Source organism: Acipenser ruthenus, chromosome 23 (assembly GCF_902713425.1).
Source record: "Acipenser ruthenus chromosome 23, fAciRut3.2 maternal haplotype, whole genome shotgun sequence".
In the NCBI taxonomy this organism is placed as follows: Eukaryota; Metazoa; Chordata; class Actinopteri; order Acipenseriformes; family Acipenseridae; genus Acipenser; species Acipenser ruthenus.
Window position 1 is genome coordinate 27,179,303 of NC_081211.1, and position 13,013 is coordinate 27,192,315.

Consider the following 13,013-nt stretch of genomic DNA (forward strand, 5'->3'; position numbering starts at 1 on the left):
GCAGGAATACTAGGATCCTGTTGATTATTGTAAAACAAGACAATTTCGCGAGCAAAAAATGTTTGCTAATTTCACGTTTATTAAAAATCCACAAAATGAATGTGCCGTGAAATATATTATTCATACATGTGCCGAACATTAAAAGAAAAAGAATCGCAAACATTTATTGCAGCAAAAATGGACCTTGAAGGCCATTCGCGAAATTAAGTTGCCGCAAAAAAAATCCTGTTTTACAGTAACTGTAACTTTGTATTTATTAAAAATATGATATCATTTTACAGTACTGTACACGGGTACACGGATACACTTACTATACTGATATATATATAGACACACGCACACACACACATATTTATATATATATATAGAGAGAGAGAGAGAGAGAGAGAGAGAGAGAGAGAGAGAGAGAGAGAGAGAGAGAGAGAGAGAGAGAGAGAGAGAGAGACACACACACATAGTGATCCCTCAAGAATTCATAGTTCGCAATCACAAATTCTGTTTTCAATGTGTCACGGATTTAGATGTGTCAGATAATGAAATAATGAGGGAACACTCTGCATAGATATAGGTATGTACCCTAATAAACTGGAACGGGTGCAATCAGAAAATAAATATGCAATATTTGGTTTTCCTTGAATATGAATAAAACCTGCAGAATGTCTTATTGCTAGGGAAAGACTCCTCTTGTGACACACGTTTTGATTATGATGTATTTCTGTATTTATCTGTTGAATTTGACCTCATTCAGTGAACTGGGTATGAATGAATTTGAGTCCGGTAGGCTAGGGTTGCATTTCGCAACGAATACTTGGATCTTCCTGGGGGTTGTAACGCACTGGAGCTTTTTTGTTTATTTATTTATTTATTTATTTAGCTTTGTTATTTATTTATTTTTGTTTAATCTTTAAACTACATTGAAGGTTTACATTTAATTTAATGTAATGTATGTATATGTATGTATGTATGTATATATACTGTATATATATATATATATATATATATATATATATATATAAGTATATGAGCAGACCTAGAGAACATATGCTGTATATATATATATATATATATATATATATATATATATATATATATATATATATATATATATATACTGTATATATTTTGGGGCAGGCATATAGTATAAATCCACATGTATTTATAATAACACCCCAACACTTGGTTTTTTGAGAAAAAGTTGTGTGTTTTGGGGATGGGAAGATAAAAATAATTTGGGTTATTACTACTAATGTTAGATGTTTAATATATTAATACAGTTGAACTGACGTTGTGGGAGAATAAGTGGTTATCTACATGAGTAGGGCTTTTGCAAGAGTGGATCTGGTATAGGTACAGAACTGTGTGTGTTCTTTAAAAGCAAAATGGGGAGAGAGTCCTATTAATGAGTATTACTTCTTCAGGCACAATAGCAAGAAGCATGTCTGTGTGTGTTTGCTTTGACTTCTTTTGGGAAATGAACTGCAAGAGGGAAACGATAACCTGCAAAAAGCTTGGAAACTGAACTGACTTTAATGAAATGTGCTTCCAATAAGGACAGCTATAGAAAGAAACAGCTGGGAGTCACGGTAGACTGGTCTGGAGAACAACAAAAAGAAAATGATTTGAGGTTTCTGTATATTTAAAAAAAAAAAGAAAGAAAGAAAAAACACTTTTTATTTTTGCAGATTGGTGTGGCCTTTATTTTGCTTCTATAATGTTGGCACAAAGTGTGGATTATTAATTGATTTCCTTTACTTGTCAAGTGTAACACCACCAAATACATTGGGTCCGTGGGTACTGGCAAATATATACTTCATTTTTATTTTTAATTATAAACCTAAAATTAAAAAATATTAAAAAAAATCATATTTTGCATGAATATAATATAGATATATATAATAATAATGGCAGATATTTTTTGGCTTGTAAAAAAAAATAAAAAGTGTGCAATTTGAGGAAAAAAGGAATGTATAATTTCTGCTTTAACTGTATATAACACATATTTATTGAATTATGTCATAATACTAATTCTAATTGAAATTAAAAGTTTTCTGAAAAAATTCATTTTTTTTTTTTTTTTTTTTTAAAGCCTGTGCCTTGTTTCTGGTGCTCAGTCATTCGTATTAGGTAATGTGTCAGGTTCTAATCCTTCTTATAAGTGGAATTTGGCATTAGCTGGAATGTGTTCCCTTTTTATTTACAAGGACTGTATAGAAAAATGTCCAGAACTAAGCAATTGCTAGATTTTAAAATACTGGCTGCAACTGTTTGGGTAATAGCACTGCATCGAATTTATGGACTCACCAAAATACCATCATCTCCGTTCCAATGGATTCTTCTTTAAATATACAACTGCAAGGGAATGGGACATAGCCCAAGAGGCACAATAACCGTATGACCCCAGTGAAATGAATGATCCATTTGAACTAGTGCTACTATTCCACTAAACCAGCCTCCTTTCTTTTCGGAGGACATCAAGTTGTGGTGGGTGAGAAGGACAAAGCTTAATGAAGGATCGTGGAGAAATGTCACCATCTCAGCCTTGCCTGAGCAAGCTTCAGCCTAATAAGAATCAATGTCTGGCTGGGCTAGCTGGGCCTCTACCATTGATCCACCTGTCTGTCTGTGTGAGTGCAGCAGTAATAATCATTCCTAATGGCAGTGGATATTAAACCAGCTGTTTAAACCTCATATAGTAGATCAAAATAGCATCCAGGGAAATGCTATGGTGAAGATCAACTATACAAATAGTGTTTTAAATTGATAAGAAGGTCTGTATTAATGATCTTAACAGTGGCAGATAATACTGCATGTCAAAAAGCCTGGCCCTGATTAAAGGGGATGACAAATGATGGGAGAAATTACTGTAGTTACAGTTCAGTAGTTAAATTACTATAGTTACAGTTCAGTCATTAAATTACCATAGTTACAGTTCAGTCATTAAATTACCATAGTTACAGTTCAGTAGTTAAATTGCAAAAAAAAAAAAAACCTCAAACACAGTTTAACTACTTTCCACTATTGTAACTAAATACACACAATGAACATATTTATCTTTCACAGGGGCTTAATATTTGAACTTTATGCTTCAGGCTCTGAAGTCATCCCACAGGAATGAGGGAAGTAATCCTCAATCCTACAGTTGACTAATGATATTAGGATACCGCGACTCATTTTACAGAGTGGAGCTGTAACGTGTTACTCTAAGTGTCCAGCAGTCTTCTTGGGCAGGGAGTACTTGCTTATGTCCAGCAGCTCAGCTTGTCTGCCCAAATGGAAAATCATCTCACTTTATAGGTTTGGGACGTCTAAAGCCCCAGCATCCCCTCGAGCCTTGCTCCTTCCTGTTTTCATAAAACATTTTGAACGTCGGCTCACTGCAGCATCCTGTTTCGGTATCAGGAGGCTGGATCAGTCTTCAGTCTCATTTCCATTCAGTGGCACACAGCTTTCCAGCTGTAGACATGGATTATGAAGCACGGAAGACAGGGTGTACCCAATTGGATTGATGTGTGACCTGAGACGGCAGCATACGAGGCTCCCCTTCTGTGAGAGACAAAGCTTCTGCACCCGTTTCTTTGATAGCCTCCAGTTAACAGTTAAGTTTCTCCGTGCCAGAAAATGCAAAAGCCCTAGAACAGCAAAATGGAACAAAGAAAACCCCACTGCTGCTAGCCCTGCAGGTTGCAGAGTGAGGAAACAGGAGAGACCGGGTAGGAATCAAAATGACGAGCTGGGTTGAGAGGGTGCCAGTGGCATAGCGATGTGCAGTTTGACAAATAGCATCAATTTTGCACAAATTCTTCATTTAGAGAAGAATGAGCCCTCTCTCTCAGCTTCTCCAGCTGAGGGTGAGTATGTTAAGAATGTTATTGCCAATTAAAGTAAAAATCACAAGTGCCAGGTGTTAGCAATGCAGAACACTTATTTATTTATTTATTTTTTATATAATTAAACTCTGTTTTGTTGTAAGCAAGCCAGCATAATAGGAGAATCTTGCACCTGATTGCATCTAAAAGGCTGGCAAATATCCATACCAGATGAACAATGAAACATCACAAGGGGGATGGGCACCACCTTAGCTAATTCATTTCTTTAACATATGTGCCTGCCAGCTCAGCTAACTGCTCAGGTATTTGATCATTTACAGTGCAGGTGTGATGGAATTGTGCTGTCCTCAGTAGAACTTGCTGTGTCAGGTGATCTGTCTTGAATTCTACACATCTTCCCTTTAGATTGTAGTGTGTGTGCTGCATAGGTGGCTCATAGCAGAAGCCTGAAACTGTGTTAATCATTGTAAAACACTGCAGTGAAACACAGGGGATCGTTTGCCTTACAGAATTTTAAACCTGTGTAACAGCAGCCACCAATTACTTATGAACTATATATATATATATACACTATATATAATTAAAAAAAAAACACTAAAAAACCTGCTATATTCTTATGAAGTACAGGATAAATATTTAAGTACTGTACTGACATTGCTGCTGAAGGGAAGACCTTTCTTGCACAGAAACTCCTTCACATTCACGTTGCCAGAAAGACCCAAGAGCAACAGCAATACCTGGGCATTGCTGAAATTGCTTGGTATCTGCTGTGTGAAGTTAATGGATTGCAAAGCAGCTGCAGGATGACTTCCTCTAGACTGGGGATGACCATGTTGGAGGCCTACTAAATATTTCAAATTGGCAGCTCTATTAAATGTTTAAGCACATCACAAAAGACCTGACAAGAACACATTACACAAAGGGTATTGATAAAGCAAATCTACACTTTATTTTGTACAACTTTGCAAAGTCTGGAATGAGATAAATAGAAGGCACAACAATTTGTTTTTACAATACAAAATAAAAGCCATCTCCCTTTTGAAATCTTTTAGGAAACCTGTTGTATTTAATCCAGAACACAACTTCTAAAAAAAATATCCCACCATTGAACTAGGTCTACAGAAAGTGGTTAAAAAGAGCAGGAGATCTGATCACACACATAATATATATTCTTTTTACTCAGAGGGATTACAAATTAACACTTTCCTGGTGTGAGTGCAGTGCAGAAGGAACCATCCAAATGAGTAGGAACACTCTTCAGCTCCAACAGATTTCACAACCCTTGCGAGACAACCATGATTAAACCAAGAGTTCATTCCAAAACGGTGCTAAGATTTAGTGGCTCCTCAGCAATAAAAAATGTCCAATTTTAAAAGCCAATAGCTTTCAGCAATGATCTAGGATTGAGTAGTAAAGACACGTTCCTTTAAGAAACAGGGAGAGCACGCTAAAACCAGTCTCTGGATTTTTTTTTTTCTTTCAATTCAAGTAGCACTGTTACAAAATAAAAGTTCTGAACTCTACTAAAATAAAAATATGGACAGTAAAATGGAGAAACAAAAATAAATGCTGTTCTTAAAACAGAAACCAGAACAAGCCCAAAGCTGAAAAGTAATAAATCACGAGATCACATGAACTGGAAACCAGCTGTGCCGCCGTTATGACAAACAGGCCTGCAGTCGTGGCACTATCTTCACTGGCGAGGTCCCATGTAGCGGCCTTCGCTGGGTCCAGCACCCCGTCCCGCGCCAAAGCTGGGTTTCTGTGACATCACCCCGCCTCGGGATGGGGGCCCCCGGACTCCTCCACTAAACTTGTCACGTGGACCTCCAGGCCCCCTGGGTCGAATATCCCGCCGGTCACCTTCCCGCGCAGCGCGAGTTTTCTTCTCTTCAACATTCAGGCGCACGTCTCCTCGGAATTTGATAGGCTGAAATATGATAAATTTCTTTGTTACATTTTCAATTCCCCCCCAAATACACATTTTAGAACACAGATGTACCCCCAATAGCATGCTCAACTGATTTACAGCAAGCAGTTTCCAATCGAGGTCAACATTAAACATGTTTAAAGAAGACAGCTTCACTTATTTTCCTTAATCTTAAAAGACCCGAGGCAAGGGAATTTTTTACAGGCGATTTCTACAGGAGAGGGTGTTTAGGAGGTGCCATTTAGATGTACTGTAAATAGATGCAATTCTAAAAACCCACTATAAAATAGCTTTGTTTTGGCTATTAAACCAGTTTCTTTGCTTTAAAAGCAGTTGCCATACCTTGTTGGCGAGAATCTTTTGCACAGGCTCAGGATCATCAAACACCACAAATCCAAAGTTGGGCAGCTTGCCCCCACTGTTGATTCGCAGTTCTACCACATTACCATAACCTGCAAAATAAATACAAAAAAATTACAGGCTACCACTGTTGGGGAATGCAAATGACAAAGTTAAAATGAAAAGGTCAGAGAGACAGTGGATGGAAAAGCAGAAAAAAAAGAGGCCACATGCTTTAACTGACCTTCAAAGAACTCCTTCAGCTCTGCCTTGTCAACATCATGGGGTAGGTTTCCCACAAAGAGCTGATGACTGTCTGGATACCTCACCACGCGACGCACTTCTACTTCACCCTGTTCACCTTCCCGAACTAACACACAAGAATAAGTCAGCCAACAAACAAAACCACGGAAAGGAGACAGGATTTCAACCCATGTTTCCCTTGTAGAACTAAATGAGTAGCAAATTTCCAATGTTGGCACAACTAAGTTCGTGCAACACTGACATCTAATTAAGTGTCAAAGAGACATGCAATAGATACCTGGTCGTGGAGCCCTGTGGATTGGAGCTCCCGGCCTCTGCTCCCTTACCCTCTGGTCTCTCTGGGGTCGTTGTGCTGTAGTTTGTGTTTCGGGTTTTGGCTCCACTCTTGGCTGAAAAGGACAATTAAAATGTCTATCACACTTTGCTTATAACAACCAAGAGAGTTACCCACAATGTCTGTAGCAATTCAGAAAAAAAAAACCGCACACTTAAATATACAGCCTACAATAGCCAATTTGCAATGGGTCCCTAGATGCAGAGTTCAGTTGTTTTAATAAACAAAATCAACTGAAAGCAGTCCAGAAAATAGTCCCGACTAATTTAAAGTACCGTAATTATAATATTAAGAATGATAGTGGTTAGCACCTTCTCCATACCTGGGCATTGTCTACAAAGAGACAGATCACCAGGAAGGTGCAACATGAGTAGAGCTGCACGAGCAGATTCTTCACATTGAGTTCTCCAAGCAAGCAACACAAATCACAGAAACAGCATCTTGAATTTGTGCTGCATGCCACTCTCCATAGAGGCCAAGAGCAGACAGCTTTGTAGAGAACAAATACCAAAAATAAATCAGCCGTTTCCTCTATTGTTGCAACTGGAATGGCAAATTAGCTAAAATCAAAACCTTTGACATTAGCCTGTCTGCCATCTGCTTGCTGTGAAGTGCTTAATCAAAAGCGTGCAGCTCTACTGAGGAGATTGTGCAAAACGCTACATTCGGAGGAGGCAAATCCTTACCTGTGCCACAGGAGCTTTGACTACATGAGGTGGAATTCCAGAGACTGGGGCCACCCCACTAGGGGGAAGATTCTTACTGGTGACAGATGCCCATGAGAACACCTAAAGAAATGGATGCAGATTAGAACAGAAATACATCACAGGACTAGTCCTGCATCAAAAAAAAATAAAAAAATGATATCTGTGAGCTTTAATATCTTGAGCTGGAGATGTAATTGGATTTCACATTAAGCTTCAGGATGTTAAAACAGTTTAAGGTTTCATTTCATGTTCAGGACAGATTGACTATACGAGAATACTTTCTTATACAATAGATTGACAGCGCCTCACCTATATGCAGTGCATTTGTTAAATTCTTAACACTGGACTATTCAGTGGAGAGCAGAGCCATCTCTTACCCTGGAGTCCTCTTGTATAGTAGGTGCAGGATCTGCAGGCGTTGGGGAAGGACACTTCTCAACATGCTCCACTGCACAGGGCTCCTCCTCCACTCCAGGTTCTGGTTTCACTTCTACAACAAGTTCTGGCTCAGGTTCGGGTTCTGGTTCCGGCGTCACAAGCTGTTCCTCCAAATGCTCTTCCAATTCGTGACTGAAAGTTCATTATTCCAATTAGTACCGACGAAGGAACACTGCGTTTATAAAGGTTAGGCAAAGCATTTCTTACAAGATCTGCTTGGAATTACATTTGATACATTTTTGCTCAGGTACTTAATGTCTGTTAAAGTGCCACCACACCCCCAACTATTTATACAGTAGTAATCACCTGGCAGACTGCTCATAGTATGCATCGTCCTGGACTACGTCTGGGGAGTGTGGTCTGTCTTCTGGCTCCTCTACTTCCTCTTCTGACTCTGAAACACAACAGACAACATTAAGGCCAAACATTTATGCCCTTAAAACAGTTGTCCTATGAATCTGCAATGATGCATCTCTTTCCATACAAGTGAAACAGCAAGTTTTCAAACAGTACAGCCAGGGCCTCTTACCCTCAGGAAGTTCAGTGTCTGAATCCCCAAAGACTTCATCCTGGTAGCGGAAAATGTCATTGTGAACGTAGAACTTGTTTGCAACAGTACCCTAAAGAAAAAGGACAAAAGTTACACCCAACAAAATAAAATAAATAAATAAAAGCCTTAAACATCCTTTGTCCATCATAAAGCTACCCCTTACCTCAGGTGCCAGCACAAAAGTTTGCATGAACCTCCTCATGGGCTGCATGTTGTTGGAAAGCTCTCCCATCACTTGAACCACAACCCCATCATTCAGAGAGGCATGGGCATCCACATGGCGGATCTTTGTGTGGCAATCTCGGAAGCTCAAGGACATCACCTTCTTGTGAATTTCCTAAAAACACACATATTAGATGAAGTGCATCAATAAAATACTAAAAAAAAAACAACACAGTTTCCACATACGGATTAGGAGTTTGGGAACAGTTTGACTCAACACTGTATACACTTACAGCTTGTCCATGAACAGCCTCAGCAGGTTTTCCACTGCTGTCCAGACCACCATGGACATAAGAGGAATTCTTCCCATAAAACCTGCAAAACAATTAACAGCAACTGTTTTTGTTTTATTTTGATACACACACACAAAAGCAGTAGCTATAAATATTAAACAAGAACATTTAAATCTAAAACTCCAGCCCAAAGTTCTGTGCAGCTCTTGCTTCAGACTATGTTTAACAAGAGCTACAAGTTTGCTAGTTTTGCACAAACTAGAAAAGTGAAAAAGCCCCAGAGTCATTTTCCACAATAGAAGTGGAAAAGGTGCATTACCTGTGCAGGTAGTCTGGTGCCTGGTTCAATAGGGTGTAGTACTGTCTGACAAACTCCCGCCCAACCAGCAGGGCACTTGGCTTCTCCATCACCATTTCTTTGGACAGCTGGAAAAAACTAGAAATATTTAATAACCAAGTTCAGATCTGGTTGTTGCCAAAAGGTAAAAACATAAAGCACACAGAAATTGATCTCTATCTATCTATATACACACACAGACCTTACAGTACGCTGATTTTATTTTAAGCTATAACAATTGCACAAATGTGGATTGCAATATAGTTCTGCAGCTGCTGGTGTAACTCTGCTCAGCAGTCTCGCTCTAAACTGCACAGGCTGTAAACAGGGGTTACAAAGAGTCAAAATAAATAGAAGTCCAAAATAATCAGATTTCCAAGGAAAGAAATGTGGACACCCCAGAACCAAATAAAAATTGACAGTTTAATCCACAATATATATTAGCTGGTCTGCATATGACATGCCTTTTAAACCCAGAATTCTGGTTCCTCTTTGCACTCTTTCTAGAGCAGCAATATGTCTTTTTGCTATGTAGCAGCACAAGGGGCAGCAACTGGATTAGACTGGCTGGGAACTCCACCTGCTGGGGTGAGCCCTGGCCATCTGCTCTCACAATTAATGCACACAAATCTCATCCCCGATCCGTGACAAATGAGGCTGGCTTAAAAAAAAAACACCCCCCACACACCCCAAACAACTCTCTCAAGTGTACAAACAAATCTTATACCTAAAAGCAGGGTTTAACCGCAGACGTATAGATCAGAACACAATATGAATCCATCCACCCCTTTGCATGAATCAAGGGCCCTAATATGGTATTATCAATACCAGGCACAGAAATAGCGCAACTACTTCAACCAAATACTGGACATCAATACCACCCACTGGGAAACAGGCAGGAGGTGGGGTGGGGAAATGTACTGAATGGAATTATGAAATCAAATGGGTTTAAGGCTAAACATGAAGCTTTAATCCTACTTCAATGTATAATGTTTTATTTCAAGACCAGTAAGACTAACCCCGAGGTTCGTATCCACTGACTTGCAAAAAAAAAACCTTAATTGTACTGTACATCGTGATGACGTCAAAGTAAAGTAATGCGCAATACGTGTGATCAGGATTTCCTAGACAAACAGCCCTCTACTGCGCAGCCGCATCAACTACAGTGTCACACGGTAGTATGATAAAGCATTAGAAACGCACCTTAAATCTGAAAGAATCAGACTGCAGGGGTAGCAGTAAATGAACGAGATTCTCCCATGTCTAATTTTACCATGAGAACAAAAAAATAAAACCACAAGAGTTTCAAACAGTTAGGTATTTTTTTTTTTTTTTTTTTGTGGTCGTACACTTTTGGCCAGTACTAGTAAACAAAGGACACAAGGAGATGCAACAAAACACATGGCTTTCAACAAATCCTTCGATAGCTAACCCTGCATTCAGAGGACTGCGGTATTTAATTACGTTATGGTTAAAAATAGGCGCACTACAAACAACATTTGTCTGTCTTGCACATAATTCAATGAAGCCCGACAGGTTTAGCCGCCCCCCGTGTAACCCGTTCCTGTACCGGTACAGCAAAAATAGCCATCCAGGCTTTTCTTTCAAACCAGCTGGACTGTACTAACCGCACATTCAATTGTGTTAACTGCACGGTAACTGTACGACACATTACCACGTATGTTAATAGACATATCTTCAGTGCAAACCCGCGTTATATAGTCGTATTAAAACAGCCATGCCAACTGTTCGGTCAGGTGTAGCTGAGACACCACGTCCCCATCCAAGCTAGGCCTTGCTAAAAATGGAAGTAGATCAATGAGCCAAGTAAGAGGTCATGCATTGTTTAACTGGTGGCATTTGTATTAAAAAAAAGAAAGTTCCTAATATCAACCTAATCACCCTTAGAAATACAATATTTATCGATTGATACTAGTCTTGCAAAAAGAGCTGAATTGTGCCAAAATTAGTCTTAAACAGCATATCTAGTCGTTAACATGTCACATTCGTAAGACACACGCATCAGTTTTAATCAATCATGACATTACTACACCCCTTCTTCGTTTGTTTTAAATTTGACCTAAACGCGTATAATCTAAATTACAAAGATAAAGGTAGTCAAAAGTAAGTAGAATTGTCCGCTCGATGGCAAGAACACTTTATGATATTATACGTAAAATTTATTTCATAATTCCCATGCACCAAATCCTTACGACAAAGAGGTTAGCTAACAGAAATTAAATATATGCATGTACATTTAATTGGTCTTACCTGTGGATTAAACGTGTGTTACGGGTTTAATAATGTTTTATTAATAATACGATTAACCAACAGCAGTTAGCCAAACGCCTTGCCTATCCAGCAACTTCACAGCGTGCTCTTACCGGCTCGTTCATATAATGGAGAGACAACCTAAATAAAACCCCTGCTCTCCAATCAGTAGACAACCACCTACAGTTTAGGACCAATCACACAGGTCACATTCAACTGACAAGCACTAGTAGCCAATCGGTGTACCTATTCTCCCGATGGTCCTAACCATTGGCTAACCTCGCACAGAAGAACGCGGTATTTTATCTGAGATGGACGGCCTCTCAGCCAATCAGTACTTCTTAATATAAAACCCCGTGATGTCATAATTTCATTGGCATTCCAGAGAACAAATCTCAGCACGCTGTGATGTGGGCGGATTTACGCTGTGTGATGAGACGCTCTTCAGACCAGTGAGCGCCCGATCCCCCTGCTGGGTAGTTGTGGTGAGGAGGCGGTCTCAGTTTCATGTTTGATTGATCCGCCAGTGAGCCCCTGTGGAACATACTGGGAAACCCTTTAAGGATATGGGCGGGACTCTCTATGTTAGGTAACCCTGCCGACCAGTTAGACCAGAGGGCTCAGTCTGACAGTGCCAGTCAAGTCGAACTTTTAAAGTGACAGGAATTCATTTTTTGTATGTACAAATTATTATTATTATTATTATTATTATTATTATTATTATTATTATTATTATTATTATAGTAAATAGCGATATCAGTAGTCGCCGCCAGTATACTCCAAACTCGCCAGTTCTTTAAAAAGGACTCACCCTCCCACCCAACAGACAGACCTAGCCATCACATCACCAAGCAAGTACAGCCTAACCCTAGTAGCAGCACTAATGACATCAGAAAAGAAACTCTTCTGGGCTAACCAACTTCACACACAGCCTTCAACAGCTCTGTGGGGTGCGGTTGTGTAAGTCAGTTATCCTTCATACCTTCTGGTGCCTTGATTACTGCAAAGCGCTGTTCACCCTTCTACCCTCACATACCCCTACCTCGCCGGACTGTTTCTGATTGCCCAGAAGCTGCCCTAGTCCCTGAAGCCCATTAGCTAAAACAATAGATACAATATTATGTACTGAACGTTCTCAGTTTCGCTTGAAGCAATCAGACATTGTCTGACGCATTTGCTAAACCACTTTTTGGAGAGGACTGTACAGATGGGCTTATTACAATTCATCTTTAGGTAAAACAAAAGGGAGAAATGCATTATTTGTAAGTGATACTGTCAAACCTGACCTGAAGTACAGGGATGTTTGTGAATCTGGCGCTTTGATTGCGACTGTCCACCAGAGGGAACTCTCCATCTTTTTCTGATCGCATTCCCCGCCCTGAAACTGCACACTCTGGATCCCAGAACACAAAGCTGACGCAGTAGGGTTATTCACTAGACTCCCCTGTCTTATACCTCTGGGGACCTGGGTTTGAATCACTGAAAATGAGTTTGGTAATGTCACCCTAGCCTTCAATATTCCACATGACCACATCACAAAATCACTGCATACAGAAATGGC

At 39.6% G+C, this 13,013-nt stretch overlaps 1 protein-coding gene across 2 annotated transcripts; it reads right to left on the minus strand.

Annotated features, from left to right (window-relative positions):
- Positions 1 to 4,751: 4,751 nt before the first annotated feature.
- On the minus strand, positions 4,752 to 11,708 carry LOC117431261 (ras GTPase-activating protein-binding protein 1-like). 2 transcript variants are annotated; one of them, XM_058997073.1, is made up of 12 exons: positions 11,453 to 11,708; positions 9,164 to 9,270; positions 8,845 to 8,926; positions 8,553 to 8,726; positions 8,369 to 8,459; positions 8,146 to 8,233; positions 7,779 to 7,971; positions 7,381 to 7,482; positions 6,638 to 6,749; positions 6,341 to 6,466; positions 6,100 to 6,209; positions 4,752 to 5,757 (listed from the first exon to the last, which is right to left on the minus strand). In XM_058997073.1, the coding sequence occupies exons 2-12, from the start codon at positions 9,256 to 9,258 to the stop codon at positions 5,521 to 5,523; spliced, it is 1,410 nt and encodes a 469-aa protein (XP_058853056.1). In that variant the 5' UTR covers positions 9,259 to 9,270; positions 11,453 to 11,708; the 3' UTR covers positions 4,752 to 5,520. The 2 variants fall into 2 exon arrangements, with proteins under 2 accessions (XP_058853056.1, XP_058853057.1); XM_058997074.1 differs by having other exon boundaries at positions 9,164 to 9,280.
- Positions 11,709 to 13,013: the final 1,305 nt, after the last annotated feature.